This window comes from Protopterus annectens, chromosome 7.part0, assembly GCF_019279795.1.
Source record: "Protopterus annectens isolate FY-2018-M chromosome 7.part0, PAN1.0, whole genome shotgun sequence".
Lineage (NCBI taxonomy): Eukaryota > Metazoa > Chordata > Ceratodontiformes > Protopteridae > Protopterus > Protopterus annectens.
The window spans coordinates 1,175,857,979-1,175,878,281 of NC_056739.1; the positions used below are offsets into that span (position 1 = coordinate 1,175,857,979).

The 20,303-nt window shown below is 41.6% G+C and overlaps 1 protein-coding gene across 1 annotated transcript in view; it reads left to right on the top strand.

The window, feature by feature from the left end:
• LOC122806145 (inter-alpha-trypsin inhibitor heavy chain H3-like) overlaps positions 1-20,303 on the top strand; it is a 1,222,311-nt gene that overhangs the window by 675,458 nt on the left and 526,550 nt on the right. The window contains exon 10 of the mRNA XM_044076382.1: positions 941-1,122. Within this exon, the coding sequence (XP_043932317.1) occupies positions 941-1,122 (182 nt within the window). The remainder of the gene's footprint in view (positions 1-940; positions 1,123-20,303) is intronic.

Sequence of the window (20,303 nt, forward strand, 5' to 3'; positions counted from 1 at the left end):
TTGAATACTTAGTAATTCTGTACAATTATATATTTTTTATTATTTTTTTTTACTTAAGACGAGTTTAAGTTTGCTACTTCTAATACTATTGTCTGATCTGATTAATATACAGTGATTAACTAGAGATATAGGAACTGAAAATCTTCCACACAGAGAAAATTCTTATACTGTTTTGTTTTTGGAGCCACTATACTTGTTTAGTGGGTTGTTTTGAGACTTCGGGGAATACCACGGAGATTACTTGTTTTTAAACATATATAATACATGTTTGGGGGAAAATATAACCTTATTAATCTCCTTTCAGAGCTATGAAGCTGTATTCTCGTTAGAGCATAACAGAACAGAGTCAAAAGCATGTTAGCAGCTTTAAAAGCTGTACTACAATTTGCTGTCAAGAGTAAATTGTGTAACAACTTTCATTTAAAGTTTTCATTCATCAGAAGATCCGTTATCTTCTGCCAGCGCTCTCTGTTTTGTAGAGCTAAGTGTTTTATGGATTTTAGAGCTATAAAACACTTCAAGCTTGTATACTTTTTTTCTGTATCTGGTAGTTCATGGAGGTTAAACCTTCATGCTCTACTAAAAATTATGATTGGGATTCCCCACTCATAACATATTTGTTATGATCTTGACATGGGTTTCAAGATGCCTTCTCAAAGTTTCACGTTGCTCCACTGTCGCATTGAATTTCTTGATATCTCCATCTTGAACGTATAAAAAGTTTGGTTATGATCAGATCATAAGTCTCTGCATGCACATGGGGGGGGGTGCAGGACAAGAGATAGAGTAGTGTTTTCTGTTTAACAAAAGGTTAGTTTCTAAAGATAACTATATAGTTTGAAATATGGATCTATAGGTCTGCAGCCCAAAAAAGTTGTATTTACAAGAGCTAATTCAATGAATTGTTTTATTTTTAACATTATTTTTTTAAAACCTACAGGGGTTACAGACAAAAATGAAATCAGAAAGAATGTTAAAAATGCCATTAAGCAACGTTATACACTGTACTGCCTTGGATTTGGTTATGATGTTGATTATGATTTACTGGAAGCGATGGCTTTGGAAAATGGAGGTGTAGCACGTCGCATTTATGAAGATTCTGATTCAGATTTACAGCTTCAGGTAATAAATACTGAACATGTATATCAGTAAATCACTAACAGGGAAAACAAAGGCAACAGCAGTAATATTAATAATTTCCAGGTCAGAATTCTGCTGAAATATGTTTTGTTTTGCTCTGAGTTAATGAATATGTGACCATTAGAAATAAATTCCTATTTTTCCCATATTCCAGTAATATGTTTAATGGTCTATTTCTGTTACAGGAAATGTCCTCCTAACACTGAACAAATGGATAAAAGTATATTCTGTAATGTTCTTATTTTGTCACATAAACACTTGCATTTTTTCTTTTAATATTAGACACTGAAATGTATTTGTTAGCCATACCTAGCGATAAGTTAATATATAACAAGAATCAAGAAATGTTTTCTAATAACGAGTTAAAGTTTAACAAGATTTCTGCCCCAACTCAGTGGCAGATATACTTCATATATTTTGGTCCTGTAAAAATGTGTACAAACTGTGGTGCTCCCTAAGAGCACTTCTTGAGAAAATAGGGTACATGAAGTCAACCTTATCCTGGGAAATGGTGATTTTAAATATATTCCCTAGTCCCTTCAAATCTGAAAATGAACGTATTATTGTGACACTCTGTGCGGTACTCAAAACTCACATTACATTAAATTGGTTAGACAGATCCAAATTGTCTTGGAAAGACTTCCAGTCAATGGCTGTTCAATATGTATTGCAAGCAAACTGAAGACTACTATCAAAAAGAAAATAAATTACTTTCAAAGATATTGGAATATCCTTATACAAGTTCTAAAATAATATTGCTCCTAGGTATATCTTTCTCCTCCCTTCTCTTTCTTTTGGGCTGATCTTTACTTTTCTTTCACCTAATACACCCACCTCCGTTGCTGTCTTAACACTAGGTCAGATACTTCTCATCTCTAATCTCTGTCTTCATTCTAACCTAAGAAAGATCACAATAGAAACCTTATTACCATACTTTCTCTTACCCTTGTGTATGCACTAACAACTAACCTCCTTATATTAAAACCCTCTCACGTAGTGACAGCTGGGTGTATATAATGTATATAGCTAAAGCAAATAGGTCTTAAATGCATGGTTACACATCATCATAGTTGAATATCAAATACCTGTATTTTAACTTACTGCCTCTCACTATTCTATGTTAAACTACTAAGCACTTGCATAGTGAAGGCAATTACTTCCTTCTGTAACACTGGACTGTTTGTACTTGTTGGTATGCAGGTATTACTAATTATACCCAATTACTCATTCTGTGCCTGTTTGTTTTTATGTGTTCTGTAATTTAAATTGTAAGTGTGTTTCAAAAAATGCTAATAAAAATCAAATTGCAAAAAAAAAATTTAACAAGATGTAAGATATGACTTGAACAATGAAGCAAAGCTCAACAAGATTTAAAACATTTTAAAAATGGAGCACTCACCCATTACTACTGGAAAACAGATTCTTTGATTGTCATACTACTGCTTGATGCTTTAACATCTATGTTGACTCCCACCGATTTCCAATGAAAAACTTTTCAATTTTGGAAACCTTTAGTTTGTTGAAAATATTTGTCATTCTTTATTCTCAGTCATTTACACAAACTCAGGCGAAAACTCGCTTTGCAAAGTTTTCTGATCCCATAATCGTATATAACGTTCGTTGTGCTCATCATATCGGTTTAGAAGTCTTACTGGTTCATGCCATAGCATGACATGTGATACTAAGCAGGTGGTGTGGGAACTCATTGGTATAGTGTTTACTATGTCTAGATGGCCCTTTAATGTGATCATTTTTTGTGGCCCCCTCTCTCTGTTGACCATCCAATCACCTGCTGCAGTTGTGTCCATTCTTTCCCTCCAGAAGATGATTGTGGTGCAGCCATTATCAAGATAGCACTTGAAGATTGTTCTAGTACTGTTTAAAACATCTCCTGTTGTGCAGTGTTAGAGACCAGAGAGACATGCAATGGGTGCTGCATGAGACTGTCATCTGCTTCTGCAAGTCATGGTGCTATTTTCTACTGTCTGAAGTGGATGGTTCCTGCTAACTCCCTGGTCTCCAGAAATTCATTAGCAGGACGTGCACCTAGCAGTATTTCCCTAAGCCCCACCCTAGGACATGCAAGCAGGCAATGGTTCATCATGCCTGTCTCTCCTTAGTGGCTGCTCAGTACCTGGGCTGCTACTTGAATCTGGGTCTGCAGGAACATAGTCAAGGCCCCATCCCTCTGTGTCATGGAGATGGCAAAACCTAATGATCCAATGTTGTCTGTTTTTGTCGGACTCTGTATTGGGATTGTCAGATCCGATCAGATCCAACTTTGGCACCTTCTTGCAGAACTTTGGATTCTTCCCCACCCATAATTCATTTCTGACTTCTAAGTTACTTCAGATCTTATCTCGTTTGCTGCCTGAATCATCCAGACGTGTGTCCGAGAGCTCTGAGTTTTCACGATAAGTGGAAGTGTTTTTCTCTATCTTAGCTCCCTTTGACTCTTTGCTTACGATACTTAGTGTAGTTTATAGCTGTTAGGTAATTGTAGGATTTTTGTAGATTTATAGTCTCAGGTTTAGTGTTGTGTTTTTTTGTGTTTTCTAAATAGTTCTGTAGTATTACATCTTAATATAAGTGTGATAACTGTATTATAATTAGAATAAAGCCACAGTGGTCCAGCGGTTAATGTTGTCACCTCACAGCAAGAGGTTCTCCCGTTCATTTCTTGGCTGGAGCGCCTTCTGTGTGGAGTCTGCATGTCCTCCCCATGGTCGAGTGATGTTAAAGACATACAGGTATGTGTGAGTGTGAATAGGCATGCCTTCGTTGAAGGTTGGGCTTCGGGCTGGCAACTTGGCACCGTAAAATCCACTGCCAATCATGAGCAGACCGGAGTTCCGCTGTGGCGACCCCTAACCAGGAAAAGCCAAAAGACGTTTATCTGTATTATAATTAGACTTAAGTGTCTGTTGAAACATTGTGATTATTGTGTTTGTAGCAATTTTTCTGATCTCAGACAAACCTCAAGGATTTAAAAAGTACTCCGCATGCGGACACAAAAGTCTTCCTCAAGATCCACTCTCTCTCTTTGTGTGCATTGTTTAGGTCTTGCCAGCCTGCAGGCTGACTGTGACATTTGTGCTACCTTTGGGACTAGGGCTGTTCAAGGCAGAAAAGAGAAACTTATTTTAAAAGAATTACTTCTCACTTAGACAGGGTCTTCAACTTTTGCCTCTTGAGCTATGTCTTCTGAATGAAGGCCAGCATCAGCCTCCTTTAGCAGAAAGACAGAAAAAAAGAGAAAGAAGGAAAGAGACACATGCAAAGAAAAGCACAGAGAAAAGAAGTCTACACAATAAATAAATTAATTAAATCTGAATAGAAAAAGTTGAAGGAAAAGAGATCCAAAAAATCAAGGAAAAGGTCCATGGATCCAACTGATCCTTCAGGTCTGGTATCTAAAACACCAAGGCAGTCAGATCCATCAGTTAGCTGGATTAGAACTTCCTCTCCTTGTGAAAGATTTTCACTGGAGCCAATGAGCCCATGGCTCTATTCACCTATTTTTCAGGAGAAACATCTTTCCAAGCCCTTCATCATCGAGGTTGGTCTGATCCACCAGAAATCTTACTGAAATGGATGCTGACCATATAATAAGGAAATTCATAAGGACACAGATCCAGTAGGGAGTCTTCTGAGCACCGTCCCCAAAGGGAACTCTCGGTACAGGCCTAGTGACCCTGCCACCTTTTTCCTCTGGTACTGGCTTATCATTTGGATCCAGTTCCCTTAGGTCCAAACCCTTCTTCCACACCCCATATGGATCTGACTGTTCTAGGAACTTCAGAGTTGACTTCATCCCTTACCTCCTTGATCCAGATTTTATCTGATCGAAATGAATCTTGGGGCAGAAAAGTCAATGGCAGTTTCCCAGTGGTGGAGTTGACACTGAGGTTTTCAATGCCATTTCTTCATCTCAGGGGTTTAATAGTCAGTAGCTTGGATCTGAGGTCATCCTTGGAGCTAACCTCTTTTGGACCTAGAAGAGTTCCTGAGTCTTTTGCTGGGGGATCACTTCCTCAGTTCCTGTCACAACGTCTGCTTTCGAGGCTGTTAAAAGGGCTTTGGCTTGACGAAGAAAGCAGGTGCAGACCTCAAATTTGAATCTGTCCCAACTCCCAGTGGATCTTGTGACTTTTCCTCTCATTCTGATCGACAGGGACAGTTGGAACCTATAGCCTAAGGTACTTGAGATTCAAGGTCCAAGTCTAATTCCAGCTTGTTCTCCAGAAAAAAACACAGAGGTGAGTTCCTAGGAAACAAACATGCAAATGGAAGCACTTAGACTCCTCTCCTGAGTCTGTCATGGATTTGGATGAAGGTAAAGGTTCCCCTAGACCCCCCAAAAGATGTCACCTTTGGTGACATCCTAGAACTGATGAAGAGTAAGGGAGGTTGATCCACCAAAACCCCTTCTCTAGATGAATTTGCATTCCTCAAAGCTTTCAGAACTTGCTTATCTATGTCCTGAGTGGTTCTCACCCCCAAGATGTCCTTATAGATCTCATGGCATGGGGGTCATGGAAGAACTCTGACACGGCAAAATCTGTCTGCAAAAAGCCAGACAAGATTTTAGTGGTCGAAGACAGTGGATGAAAAGACCTCCAGTAGATGCCATAGTAGTAGCAGTGGCCACAAAGCAACAGCTGTCTGAGGAGAGTTCTTCTGCTCATCCCCCTAACAGAAAGTCAAAGGCATTGGACAGACTAGGGAAATGGACTTATGCTTCACTTGCTTTTGCACTCAGACCACTGAATTACCTTTCACATGTGAGTCGTTTTCAGAAGGACATGACCAGTGAGATTTCCAAGTCCCTCTCGGGTAACTTGTCAATGGATGTTCAAAAAACAGTGGGCACACAATTGTCTACCCTGCAGTCAGTCTGTAATGTAGTTGTGCACCTGGTCTGTAATACAACAAATGGTACAGCAAGAGCAGCTGCCACAGGCATTACCATGTTTTGCTATACCAGGATGTGGCTGTGTGACTTCACAGAAAGCTTCAAGGCATCCTTTATTAATGCCACCCTCTTCAGAACAAAAGTTAATGAATCACTTAATAGTAGTGAGCAGAATGGTGAGACACTGTCTACTGTGGGAATCCATTTCTGCACCCCTGAAAGGTTCTATTCCAGGAACCAAAGGGGTGGCAAGAAAATGTAGTTCAGAAAATGACTGGGTTTTCTCTAAGACACTCCAAGAAGACACTCCCCCCAAGGCAGAGGGGGTGGTAAGTGGAATGGGTGTACCCACAGAGGCAGAGGTGGACTGCATAATCAGGGTCTTTGTGCTTTTATTAAGGAATCCTATCACTGCTCCTGAAGGGGTACCCAGCTGCCTCACTCTGAAGGTAGTTGGGAGGGTGCTTAAACATACGCCCACAAGCCTGGCAAAATGTTACATCTGATTCCTGGATGGTAAGGATAATCACCAAAGGCTACTCCATCCTCTTTTTGTATCTTTACGAAAACAGATTAAAGATTCCTGATATTCCACGCAGTCAGTTGGAATCTACAGCAATAGAAGTTTCAGAGTTGCTAGAAAAAAGTCATCCAGCTGGTCCACTCAGACCAATTAGGATTCAGAGTCTATTCCAGGTTCTTTTTAATTCTAAAGAAAACAGGGTACCTCAGATCAATTTTGAACCTCAGTCACCTCAATCAATTTGTGAGACAGGGCAAAATTCCAGATGGTCACAGTGCGGTCTTTATTACCAGTGATGAGTAAGGATGATTGGATGTGATCTCTAGCTCTTCAGGACGGCTGCTATCATATAAAGATACATAGATGATCCAGGAGATTTCTGTGTTATCAGCTAGGGACTTCTGAAGCAAATATGAATCAGTTTTTTGACTTACAAGTTTTTTTGCCCAGTTTGTTGAACAAAGGGAAATAACTGCTAAACACTCTGTACACAAACAGCTCAAGTTCTACTTGCAACGTACTAAGGATATAAGAAAGTCAGATCATCTGTTTGTATCCTTTTCTAATGTAAAACTGGAAAGAAATATATCAAAAGTCATAATTTCTAAATGACTGCTGGACTCTATTTCCTTATATAAAATGACCAGGGTTTACCCCACATATGAAACCAAAACCCATTCCGCTAAGGCAATAGCTACTTTTTCTGGCATTCATGAAGAGAGTTCCCATTGATGACATTTGCGCAGCAACAACATTGTCCACAGATCACATATTTGTATCTCATTATACACTGCATGTGCAATCCAGAGCACATGCATCTTTTGATTCCACTATATTCTGGAATGTTCTTCCTTCATACCACCCAGGTGTCTTTTATGCAGCTTGGGAATCCGTTCCAAATATTAAATCAATAGGAAATAGACAAAACCGGGCACAAAAGTTATGTACTTTGTCTCAGATTTGTCCAGTTTAACATCCCTCCCTCCATCCCCATCTAAATTGTCTTGTACCTTCTGGTGCTCGGACAGACCTCAAACTAAGACCCTGTCTGTTCAAAAAGTTACGTCAGCCTTGACACCGACAGTTTTCTACAGTTTTTACAGGAATAGATATATTATTTGGAAAAAGCCAGCAAACTCAATCTCAGGTAGCTTAGAAGGGAGAAGGGAATTATGGGTAGGGGAGGAGTTAGAGCCTCAGATCAGAAGCTCTGGAAGAAGGTCCTGAGGTTGGATCTGATTAGATCCAACAACCCAAATGTTGAGCAGGATGAAAATGAGACAACATGGCTCTATCATTATGGTAAGTAAATAACTTTCGTTTTTGACTACTACTTTGAAACATTCTACTCTTATCAACTTATTCATCCCCAAGTTTTGCCCTTATATTCATTCACATTAAGGTCCATGCAGGGATCTATTCAGTGGCTTTCCTTGCTTTTGTCACTTTTCAGACATTTACATCCCAGGGATGTACTTTACAATAAAGATGGTCTGCACACTGAACAGAAGCATGACTTACTAAACAATTTTGCCACACTGTGAGTAACTTACCAGTACACTTGTCAACTGCAGCACGAACAAGTGATTCACGTGATCTCTAAAGAATCTCTACTTTACATTTACAGTGTGGGTACACTACACTTGTGCCAAAGGCAGCATCCATGCTAATAAACGTCATTGTTTATTGACCCAGTACATTATATCAAGGCACCACAGACTGCCTTTCAGGTATAGTACTAGTGGACACAATTCATCAGAATTCGTGACTACCTGGCATGTTCTTACTGAGACAGCAATGCAGGAAAAATTCCAACTTATTGAATAGCACTGTGTACAAATGCTGTCAGTATGTATATAATCTGTTAGTCAGTACAGCAGCATGGGCATAAGAACAGGGAAAAAAAAAGTGAAAGGCTGAAGATCTGCCAATATTAGAGATACTAGCTCAACCAAAGTCTCTAAAGTGTCTTCTCTGGCTGCTTCTCCTGAATTTGTCACTATAGTGACCCAGACTAGATCTTCTTCAGCTTCAAAACAGGAGTCTTCAGGGATTACAGAGGCTTCTTCTCCCTACAGATGTTCAGGCAGGTTCTCATTTGAGAAAGAAATTTCTTTGTTAGTTTCTTCTAGGCCATCCTTGGCACCCTCCAAGAGGTCACCCAGGTCTCTCCACAGTCTGGCCAAGCTAGTTTGGGAGTGCATGAAGCTGGCCTTTGTTAAGGCTCACGTCTGATATGGTATCCTCTCATCCCCAACTCTTACTGCTGACCAAGACCTTCTGCAAGCCACCCTGTCTACTCTTTTGCCACTGGGCTGGGTCCCAGCTCTGGTAGACTATGAATCTGCAACATCTCACATTTTGGATCAGTTGGCTTGTATAGATCTCCCATCTCTGACACTATTGACTTTGGCTGTGGTAACTTTGACACTGTGTCCTCCAGCATCAGTGGTTACTAGGGCCTGAGAAATTGGTGCAGAGTGTTGGCACCCTTGGCTTTGGTGCCATTCAATGTCAGACTGCTTGGTGTTTGAACTCTTGGGCCAGATGATCCCTGATCTGGCTTTATATCCAGAGCCCTCAGTGCTTACTGTCAGAGTGGAGCCTCCCAGTTCAGTACTAACACTGTTGGCACAGAGGCCATTAGTGCTGGATATTTCAATGGATAGCTCGATGCTGAAAGGAGCTGCACAGAGCTGTTTCATACCTATTTTGTCTGTGGAGCTGATTCTGCCTCTAGATACCATTAGAGTCAACACCTTTAAACTGAATATTATCAAGACTCACGCAGGACCAGAGGAGTTGTAGACCAGCGCTGGTGAGATCTGAAGGTCACTCTTGCTATGGAAATTCTGATAAAGACTTCCACTCAACCCCCCCCCCCCAAGAAAGACGATGTACAGGAGGAAGCACCTGGATTCCCCTTCAAAGTCTTCCACTCCAGAAAGGCTAGGTTTCTGAGTATCCATTCTTTAATGAGATCCTAGAGGTGATGAGGCACAGGGGATCCTGATCTGTACATCCCCACTTCCCCTGAGGAACAGATTTTACAGGTGGTTTATAACTCCTGTCTCTCAGTTGCATGGATAGTGCCTTCCCCGGACAAACTTGTAGACATGGTCTGCATTAAGGTCTGGAAAGAGACAGATATAGCCGAGCTCATTCCTAGAAGACCAGATATTGTACTCCAAAAGATTGACACTTCTTGTTGACTCCATCATAGTGGCTACAGTTACTATGAAGGACATCCCAGAAGATGCCAAGGCCATCCATCCTCCTAAAAAGAAGTCTAGGATGATGGCTAGGCTTAGGAAGCATGTATATGCGTCCAGTACATTTTCCATTGAAGAGCTAAACTGCATGGTGCACATGATCTACTTTCAGAGAGACATTGATCAAAAGGCAGCTGAAAATCTGAAGTAGTTGCCAGCTGGAGAGTTTCAGTCTCCATTGGAGCACACGGTGGCCAACATGAGTACCATTTCTTCCCTCTCCATACATTGTCTACATAATTGTACGGATGCAGCAGCCAGATCAATAGGGTCAAGCTGACCCTGATGAGAGAAGCTTGCTTGTGGCTTCTGTATTTTCTAGATCATTTAAAAGCAGCCTTCATCAGTGCCCTCTTTGATGGAAGTTCACTATTTAGGCAGCAAGTAAAGGATAGACTGTTTGTATGTGAACAGGAAGATAAGATGCTCACTGCTGTTGGGGTTAAGCTCTTCGTCCATCAAAGGACATTTCAGCATAATCAGAAAAAGCCTAGAAATGTATGGTTCTGCCATTTCCAACAGCTGCAGCACTGACAGCAGCAGGACAGAGGTTCTTGAGGTAGAAGGGATCTCTATTCAGAAGCCACCACAGAAGGAGAGGTGGTCCCAGTATTCAGGGAGATAGAGGGTCATTTTGAGGCTTTTGCCCTTATAACCCATGAAAGTTTTATCTGTTCTCTGGTTGGGACATCTCTTCTTGCACACTTCAGCATGGATGGGCCATTCCAGTGGATGTTTAGGTGTGGAAAATAGTATCCAGAAGCTACTTCATTCTCTTTTTCATAAAACCCCAATGTCACTCTTCCCAACCACCCTAAGTCTCACTCAAAGCAGCAGTCAAGGAGGTTCAACTCCTTCTTCAAAAGACAGCAACTCAGGAGGTCCCACCAGAACAGAGAGGGTATGCATTTTACTCAAGATTCTTTTTAATACCCAAAAAGACCAAAGACCTCAGGCTGATCCAAAGTAAGAGCTCAGTTGATTCCTAAAGAAAGAGACATTCTGGATGGTCATGGTGCACTCTATTCTGCTTTATCTTTAGGCAGGGAATGAATGTGCTCTCTAGATCTTCAAGATTGCTATCTGCATGTAAAATGGACAAAGCATCAAGAAAATTACTCTTCTTCCAGATAGAAGTCAATTGTTATAAGTTCAGAGTTCTCCCTTTTGGTTCATAGGTTCATAGGTTCATAGGTTTATACTAGGCTATCTGCCCTAAGGCATTTATAAGCCTAGCCCAAATTTTAGTGGCTTACGCCACCCCTTATATAAAAAAATACTGTGCCCATTAGTTTGTTGTGCCTCTGTCCAGCAGTGACACAGAGATGATTCCTGGGATAAACCTACGATCTCCCATCCACCGGTCAAGATTTCTCTTGAACAGAGCCAGCGAGGTGCTCTGCCTCACATGGACCGGGATTTTATTCCACAGCATAGGGAGTCTCTGAGTGATAAATCTATCCCTCCAGCACGTCCTATTTATATCCGTGCTAAGGTTTAAGTCGCTTGCTCTAGTGGTTTTGGTGGATTTGGATTTTTTGAGGTGGAGCATGTCCATTAATTCCGGGTTGGACATGGCCTTGTATGTCAGGCACATGTCACCTCTGAGCAGACGGTATGCAACTGAATAGAGCTGGAGTTTCTTCAATCTGGCAGCATATGACAGATTTTGGAGTCCCTTTATCCTTTTGGTGAGGAACTTTTGGGGTCTCTCCAATTGCTGCAGATGTCGGATGCGATACATCCCGGATGGGGCATTGTACTCGATCATTGGTCTGATAAGTGAAGAGTACAGGGGAACAATGACCTCACTAGATCTGGATGTGAATCCCTTCATGATCAGGTGGGCAATGTAGAAGGTCTTTCTAACCACTTTAGCAATGTGAGTGTCAAAAGAAAGGCCACTGTCAACCTGGGTCCCCAGGTCCCTGATAACCTCTTCTGTGCTTAGTGGATTGCCACCTATATGGTAGCTTGGGGTTACCTTGTTTTTCCCGAAGGGTATGACTATACATTTTTGGCGTTTAACTTCAGGCCATGGCTCTGGCACCAGCTATCTGTTTCCGTGAGTCCCTTCTGAAGGATATCCGTGTCCGATGCACTTTCCACTATGGTGCCCAGTTTGCAGTCGTCTGCAAACTTTGTCAGCCAAAGTCCTCCCATGTTGGCCTGTACTTCTGAGAAGTAGATGCCGAACAATAGGGGGCTAAGGACCGAGCCCTGTGGGACACCGCTTGTGACCGGCTTGGAGTCTGACATAGCGCCAGCAACTCTAACCCTGTGGGTTCTGTCCTTAAGCCAGTTTGCAACCCATCTTGTGACATATGGGTTTACATTTAAGCTGGTAAGGTTTTTACAATACCAGTGGGGTATTGTTGAAAACCTTTGCAAGGTCAAGGTAGGCTGTATGGACTGCCTTTCCCTCATCAATGGCCTTGGTGACTGTTTCGAAGAAGTCGACCAAGTTCAAAAGGCATGATCTGCCCTTGACGAAGCCAAACTGGGTCGGGTCCAATGTCTGCAAGTCCCCTATATCTTTGTTTATGAGCTCCATTATGATCCTCTCTATAGCTTTGCAGACTAGACTTGTTAAGCTTATGGGGCAGTAATTACCAGGGTCCGTAGAGGCACCGCCTTTGTGGAGTGGGACCACAGTTGCCATACGCCACTCCTTGGGCACATATCCTGTGGTAAGGCTGAGATTAAACAGCTGCCTTATGTGCGGGTTTAATTCCTCATTTAGCTCGTGTAGCGCACAGCCGAGGACACCATCCGGTTCCATTGATGCTGTGTTTTTAGCTTTAGAGAGAGCAGCTTTCACCTGCGCATTTGAGATGTCTGGGAGGCTACACTCTGCTGGGATAGTTATCTCTCCTTTAGGGGGGGGGAGGGGGGTGAAGTTTGCACTGAACCTGTCTGCCAGTATGTTGGCAATGTCTGTGGGTTCAGTGATTTTTGTATAATTTTGGACTAATTCTGAGCATATCTGGGAGTTTCCACCCAGGTTCCTAACATAGCTGAAAAAGGCCTTATGATTGTCCTTTGAATCCATGGCAATTTTTCTCTCAAAATTGGCCTTAGTTGATTTTATGAGTGCTCGTATTTTTTTACTAATAATGATCAGGGGTGACTTCCCTTTTATGGATTTTGTTCTATCATGTAATAGCTTTCTCCTCTTATTGTGAAGTTTGTTAATGGCTGGGGTCCACCAGACTGGACATTTGCCCTTTGTGGAAAGAGTCTTGGTTTTATTTGGGATTGCCTGATCCATGCAGTCCTTGAGGTGTTCATAGAAGGCATTTGTAAGGGCTTCCGCAGCTTGGGTTGTGGTTTCCACTGGCTCAGGGGCCTTGAAGGATACCACACCAGTCTTGAGTAGTGTGAAGTTTGCTTTAGAGAAGTTCTTCACTGTGGTCTTTTTTATTTGGGGTGGGGGCGGGATGTGGATTTCCAGTGAGATTAGTTTGTGATCAGATCTCACCAATGAGGGATATACTTCCGGTGTGGAGCATTTTGTCCCCATGTTTGTGATAATGAGATCTAGTATATTTTCTCCTCTCGTGGGAAAAGTGACTAGCTGTTCCATGGCATCTGAATTTATGAACTCCAGGAATCGTTGGGCTAGAAAGTTAGGACTTGAGTAATGTTCCCAGTCTATATTCAGGTAGTTGAAGTCACCCAATATGATGGTGTTTGGAGATACATTTATACCCTCCAGTGTCTTCAGGAAGGCTGTGTGGGATTCCTGAGTTTGAGAGGGTGGCCTGTAGCATGCTACAATTTGTAGAGCAGTTTTGCCTATGGTTAATTGCACCTGGATGGTTTCCGAAGCTTCGTGCGTTGCCACCAACCTGGAGGTGTGGGTATCCTATATGAATATGGATACACCCCCTCCTTTTGTGGTGTGGTCCGGGTTTTGGGGCCGGAACGCATGATATGAGGTAAAACCTAATAGTGCCGGGGTGCTCTCAGGAGCCTTGAACCAGGTTTCAGTTACAGCACAGACATCGATGTTCTCCATACTGAGAAGGGCCACGAGTGCGTGCATTTTGAGATTTAGACTTCTGGCATTGAGCAGCATTGCCCTCAGTTTCTTCCCATTTTTGTTTTCTAGGGTGGTAGGTTTAGAATTTGAGCCTTGCCTAAAAAAGGCACTATGGGGGTGGCAAGAGCCTTAGCCAATATCCGGAATCCCAGGGGTGACAGGTGCAAGCCGTCCCTTGCAAAGCAGCATGGCTTGTCAAGCATGTCATCCCAGGCAGACAGACACTGGATCCCCTTTGAATGACACCAGACATTAAGCCAATTGTTAAAGCTGATCATCTTGTCTCTATATTGTGGCATCATTCTTGGTGAAGGAAGGATACTGCTCAGGGTCAGGGTCATACCTGCCTGGGCTACATAATCAGAGAGCTCCTCTATGTCTCTTTTCATGTAGTCCAGGGAGGTACATCTCAGGTCGTTCACACCAGCATGGACAATGACTGTGTCATATTTGTACTTGCCGTGGAGTGACCAGAGTGCTTGTGTTATGTGGCGGATTCTAGCGCCCGATAGGCAGCTTACTGTGACCCTCTCCTTGTTCAGCCTGGTGAGTGGGATGTCAGTGTGTCTGACTATGGAGTCACCTATGACAAGTATGTTTGGTGTTGTATTTGGCCTTAAGGGCTGTGACTGCTTTGCACACTGCTTTTGTGGTTTATGTGTTGCTTGTGAGTATGTCTTTGTGTGTTTATGTGTTTGATTCAGTGGTGTGGTAGCATTATGTGAGGCTGGTTTTGTGGTGTGTGTAGTTGCCTTCTCCTCCTGTCTGGTCTTGCCAGTCCTGAGTTGAGAGAGCTCAGCCTCCAGTTTGGCTAAATAGCTGCATCTCTCGCAAGTATTTGTGTTATGTGGGAGGAGGAGAGGGTTGTCTGTGTACATGAGGCAGTTATAACATTGCCTCAAGATTCCCAGATTCACCAGCTGGACCATAGAGGAGATTGACAACTGACCTTTGGACATGCTAGAATAATATTGGGAATTCCTTAATAATTGAAAACAAGGGCCAGTGGGGAGTGAGGGTGTAGTGCTTTTAATTTTTAGTGCTGACTTATATAATTGCTTTAGTGAGCAAGTGCCAGGTAACTTGAGTGCAATGTGTTACAAGTAACTAAATGCAAAACGACAAACAGTAACTTTCTTTCAAGTGAAACAAGGAACTAGTACAGTAAGCAATGCAGATATCACTAGTGATCCACAGAAGCACTGAGAAGCCGTGTATTAGGTGGAATTAGCTTCCAGGGAAATAACAAACAAACAAACAACAAGCATATAAACAAAGCTAGATTCAGCAGGCCTGGATCTAGTCTATGCTAGAGCAAACAAGGTGTACCAATTTCAGTAAGATACAGTTCAAATATTCAGGCACTATAAACCTTTAACCAGAAATTCCCAGCTCAGAAGGGCAGAGTCCAGCCTCTTCTCCCACAAGAGTGCAGACCACGAACCTTCTTAATGTAAAATAACTGTCCTGAAGCCCAAGTGCCTAAACCAGAACTAATACCCTTGGACACTGGGCTCTCAATCAGCAGTTCCCAACTTAGAAGGATGAAAGCTACCTGTCCTGCCACCACAGTGCTTGCCACAAACCTTCCTAATGTAAAACAACTGGTCTGAAGCCCAAGTGCTTAATCCAAAAGACTTAGAATGATAGCTACACTTTAATCAAGTTACAACCAAGCAGTAATAAATACAATTGAATACTTTAGAGAATGTCTGGATTAGTGCTCAAGTTACACAAACAAAGCTAGATCCAGCAGGCCCGAATCCAGTCTATGCCACAGCAAACAAGGCGCACCAACTCCGGTAAGAAGCAGTTCAGATATGCATGCACTATAAGCCTTTAACCAGAAATTCCCAGCTCAGAAGGGCAGAGTCCAGCCTCTCCTCCCACAAGAGTGCAGACCACGAACCCTCTTAATGTAAAATAACTGGCCTGAAAGCCCAAGTGCTTAAACCAGAATTAATACACTTTTAGAATAACAGACACTGAGCCCTCAATCAGCAGTTCCCAACCTAGAAGGATGTAAGCTACCTGTTCTGCCACAACAGTGCAGACCACAAACCCTCACTGGTCCGAAGCCCAAGTGTTTAAACCAAAAGGCTTAGAATGAGTTACACCAAGCAGTAATAAATACAACTGAGTATTTTTAAGATGATGCAAAAGTAAAATGAAGTAGGTAGAAACACAAGTACAGTAAAAGCAGATAAAATTTATTTGTTTATTTTTTTTTTTTATCTGAACAAGTGCTGAGATCAAAGAAACAGATTTGAGTGCTGAAACTAGAAAACTGGCTAGTTATAAGAAAAAAAAACAAGCCAGAAGGCTTCCCTCAAACACAGAAGGGCCTGGGGGCTCAGAAGCCTACAAAAAGTCTATACCACTTAACAGGAAAGGCAGGAAATAAGCTTAATTTTTTTTGTCTGTTTCCCAGATGCTCTCTTTGTACACAGTAGGAGTGCCTGAAATCAGAATATGATCTCACTGCACTCAGTTGAGTGAGCAAATGAGATGGGCCCAGAGGCAGGCTGAGGGGCGAGCAGTTTCAAGGCCACCAAGATTAACACCAAAACAAAAACAGGGAGGGTGGGTGGGAATAACTGAAGAGCAGAATAACTGCCACTTGAGTTAAATATTCCTTCACACAGTTTAAATCAAATTAAATACTGTATTTTTTTTTAAAAAAGTGCAGATAAAGGTACTTAAATTCTCTTATACGTCCAGTTGAATATAACCAAGTTCTTAACTGGCCAAAGCTGAGGTTTTTAAGCAATAAAAATTTCACAATGCACCACTTAAAAAGGCAAGGACAGGAAATCAAAGAATGTGGCTATCCCCACTCCTGTAATTACTAGCAAATAACACACTAGCTTCAGTTCAAGTTACTAAAGAGCAGAATAACTGCCACTTGAGTTAAATATTCCTTCACACAGTTTAAATCAAATTAAATACTGTATTTTTTTTAAAAAAAGTGCAGATAAAGGTACTTAAATTCTCTTATATGTCCAGTTGAATATAACCAAGTTCTTAGCTGGCCAAAGCTGAGGTTTTTAAGCAATAAAAATTTCACAATGCACCACTTAAAAAGGCAAGGACAGGAAATCAAATAATTTGGCTACCCCCACACCTGTAATTACTAGCAAATACCACACTAGCTTCAGTTCAGGTTACTAAAGAGCAGAATAACTGCCACTTGAGTTAAATATTCCTTCACACAGTTTAAATCAAATTAAATACTGTATTTTTTTAAAAAAAAAGTGCAGATAAAGGTACTTAAATTCTCTTATACGTCCAGTTGAATATAACCAAGTTCTTAGCTGGCCAAAGCTGAGGTTTTTAAGCAATAAAAATTTCACAATGCACCACTTAAAAAGGCAAGGACAGGAAATCAAAGAATGTGGCTACCCCCACACCTGTAATTACTAGCAAATAACACACTAGCTTCGCTGCAGCCTCCCTGGTTGTTCACATATGCCTGGTCCCGGTCTCTGAACACATACTCTTGGGTGAACACATTTTCAGTATCTAGACGATTGGCTCCTGGTGGCCCCACTGATGGATCAACTGTTGACAGCAAGACAACATTTACCCCACTTTTGCCTGTGTTTTTGAATCCCAGTAAATGCAGACAAATCCTAGTTATACCCTTCTCGTGACCTCATCTTTATAGGTTGTCATACAGACACCATCAAACAACTGACATGTCTTCCCCAGGACAGGATTCAAACACTGATGTCAGAAGTGGCTTCCATACTACAGCAGGACCAACTCCTGGCAGACCATGTTATGAGTGCATTACTCCTCATGGCAGCTTCCATTCAGATGGTTTTCAATGCAAGACTCAGAATGAAGACCCTACAACAGATTTGTCATGTTAAGTAGGACCAGTCTTCCCACCAGTTACATTACAAATGAAGCTTAGCATGGCTGTTGAATCTAAACAACATTGCAAAAGGGTGGGTTTCCTTTTTCTAAGCTCATTCCACGAGCAATGGTAACCATGGATGTTTACCCTCAGGTGGGGGGCACTGTGTGGGCAAGATGGTTTAAGATTTGTGGACTACAGAAGAGTCCTCCCTTGCATATCTGCACATCACTTTTTTTGGTCCTGGGAGAGGGAATGCTGTACCCATCTCTGGGGAAGCAGCTGCTGCCATTATTAACACAGTTAGCCCCATTTATCATTTCAAACGGAAACAGAAAACCAAGCTTGCATATACACCTCCTCAAGTTCCTTTGGATAGGAGTAGTTTACTGTGTCTGGCTCAGAGCTTAATTTTGGCTTTTGATCCTTTTTATAATGTAGTTTCTGGGAAAAGAAAGAAAGATTCCTCTTTTTCTGAAGAAATTCAAGATTATGAATCTGAACAGGAAGATGCAGGGATAGATACAGTTTTTTTCTTCAGATTTATGACTTGGACTCAGAGGACAGCTTAGTTTCTGATTCTCTCTTTGAGAGTTTCTCTTTCTCTGAGACTAATGCTAGAATGTGCCAGTGTTTCTAGGGGAAGATCACCAAGGTTTCTCAGTCCCTCTGAAAATACTATGAGTTACAGAAGAATTTTCCAGAACCTACACCCATACCTCCTGTTCTGTCTAAATTAGATAATGTGTTTTCTACTGCCTGCAGTTGTTCTGATAGCCAGCTGCCCCTAAAAAGACAGATAAGCTGCATAAAGTATACAATACTCCCAAACCTGACCCAGCACCTATAGCTTAGTTGATCCCACTGCTGCTAAGCACTTAGTTTATTCCAATCCTACTCTTTCTGATAAGGGTAGGAAAATTATTGGTAGGTTTGGGAAAAGTGGATACTTCTGTAACTCTAATTATCAGAATTTTGAACTGGCAAGCTCATATGTTACAGTTTGAGCTGACGAATTGTGAAAGTATGAGGAATGTTTTATCTGCAGTGTCTTATTGAGGGGAAAATCAACTTTAAATAGTTAGTTTCTTTTATTGCACAGGCCACTACTTATTGTTTGCAGTTTGTGTAAGACCCTGTCGATACTTCTTGCAGGGCCATGGTTACTGGTATTGCTTTGAGGAAGTTTGCACGACTGCATTCTAAGAACCTCAAAGATGATGTTACAAATGAGATTTATTTTAAATTCTTCTTTGGATAGAGATCTAGTGTTTGACCCCTGTATTGCAGAGGTGATCGTAAAGTGTCATGAAAGGGGCAAGCTGATCCAGAGAATCTATTAAGATTCTTCAGCCTTCTTTTTCCATATTGTCCAAGGAGTTTTATATCTCCTCATCCAGTATTGGCAAAAAGCAGAGTAAGCAATCTGAACAAAATTCAAGTAATCAGAAGTTTAAAAAGAAATGGCATGGGGGTTCCAAAAACAAGTCTTGAACCACCCAAAACCAAGGACAGTCCGCAAGTATGAATGACTGTTCAAGAGACCTTGTAACCATCTCCCAGCCTGGCTTCTTTCTTGTTCCAGAAAATCTGAATCTTCATTTTTCTCTTTGGCAACAGATAGCTCCAGACAAATGAGTTTCAAAACTTGTTCATCAAGGTTACAGATGGCAGTGAGAGGAAATTCCTCCTATCCAGGGAGGTCATTCTTCATTCTCCAGATCAGACTCTTTTACTTCCACCTGATCTTCATCTCAGGTTGTCCCAAGGAGTGATAGAACCAGTTCCTACTTCCCAGGTGGGAAAGGAATTTTGTTCAAGGATGATGTTAGTCCCAAAGAAAGAAGATGCTTGGAGACCAGTTCTGGATCTTTCATTCCAAAACCTGTTAGGGATAGTGTGCAAATTCAAAAATTGTCACTTCACAACATGCTAGCTCTTCTTCCTCTCTCAAGTTTCCTCATAACACTAGATTTAAAATATGCTTATCATCACATCCTGTTCATCCAGACTTCAGACATTTCTTAAGGTTTTGTGTGCCTGGATCATATTATTAGCTCTCTGCCTTACACTTTGGACTATACACTGCATCAACAGTGTTCACAAAGTGTCGAGCTCCAGTTATAGCTCATTGCAGGCTACAGGGTATCTATGTTTTTCCATATTTAGATGACTTGCATATCTTTGCAAAGTCTTTTTCGAAGTGTCAGGAATCTCTCTCATGTGTGAGAGATCTCTTACACAAGCTGGGTTTCCAAGAGAACATCCAGAAGTGTTTCTAGACTCCTTCATACTGGACTGTGTTCCTGAGATGTCAGCTGGACACCCTTTTTTCAAAGATATTTTCTTACGCAGGAAAAATAGATCTTTATTTAGGTCTATTTCTAAGGTTTTCCACTCAAACTTCAGTCACTGCAAGGGAGTACCTCAGGATTTTGCATCTCATGGCATTTGTGATTCTCATGATACCCCTGGTAAGACTCTACACGAGAAAGATACAGTGGTATATGAAATCTCTTTGGTCCCAGCATCAACATCCTTTATCT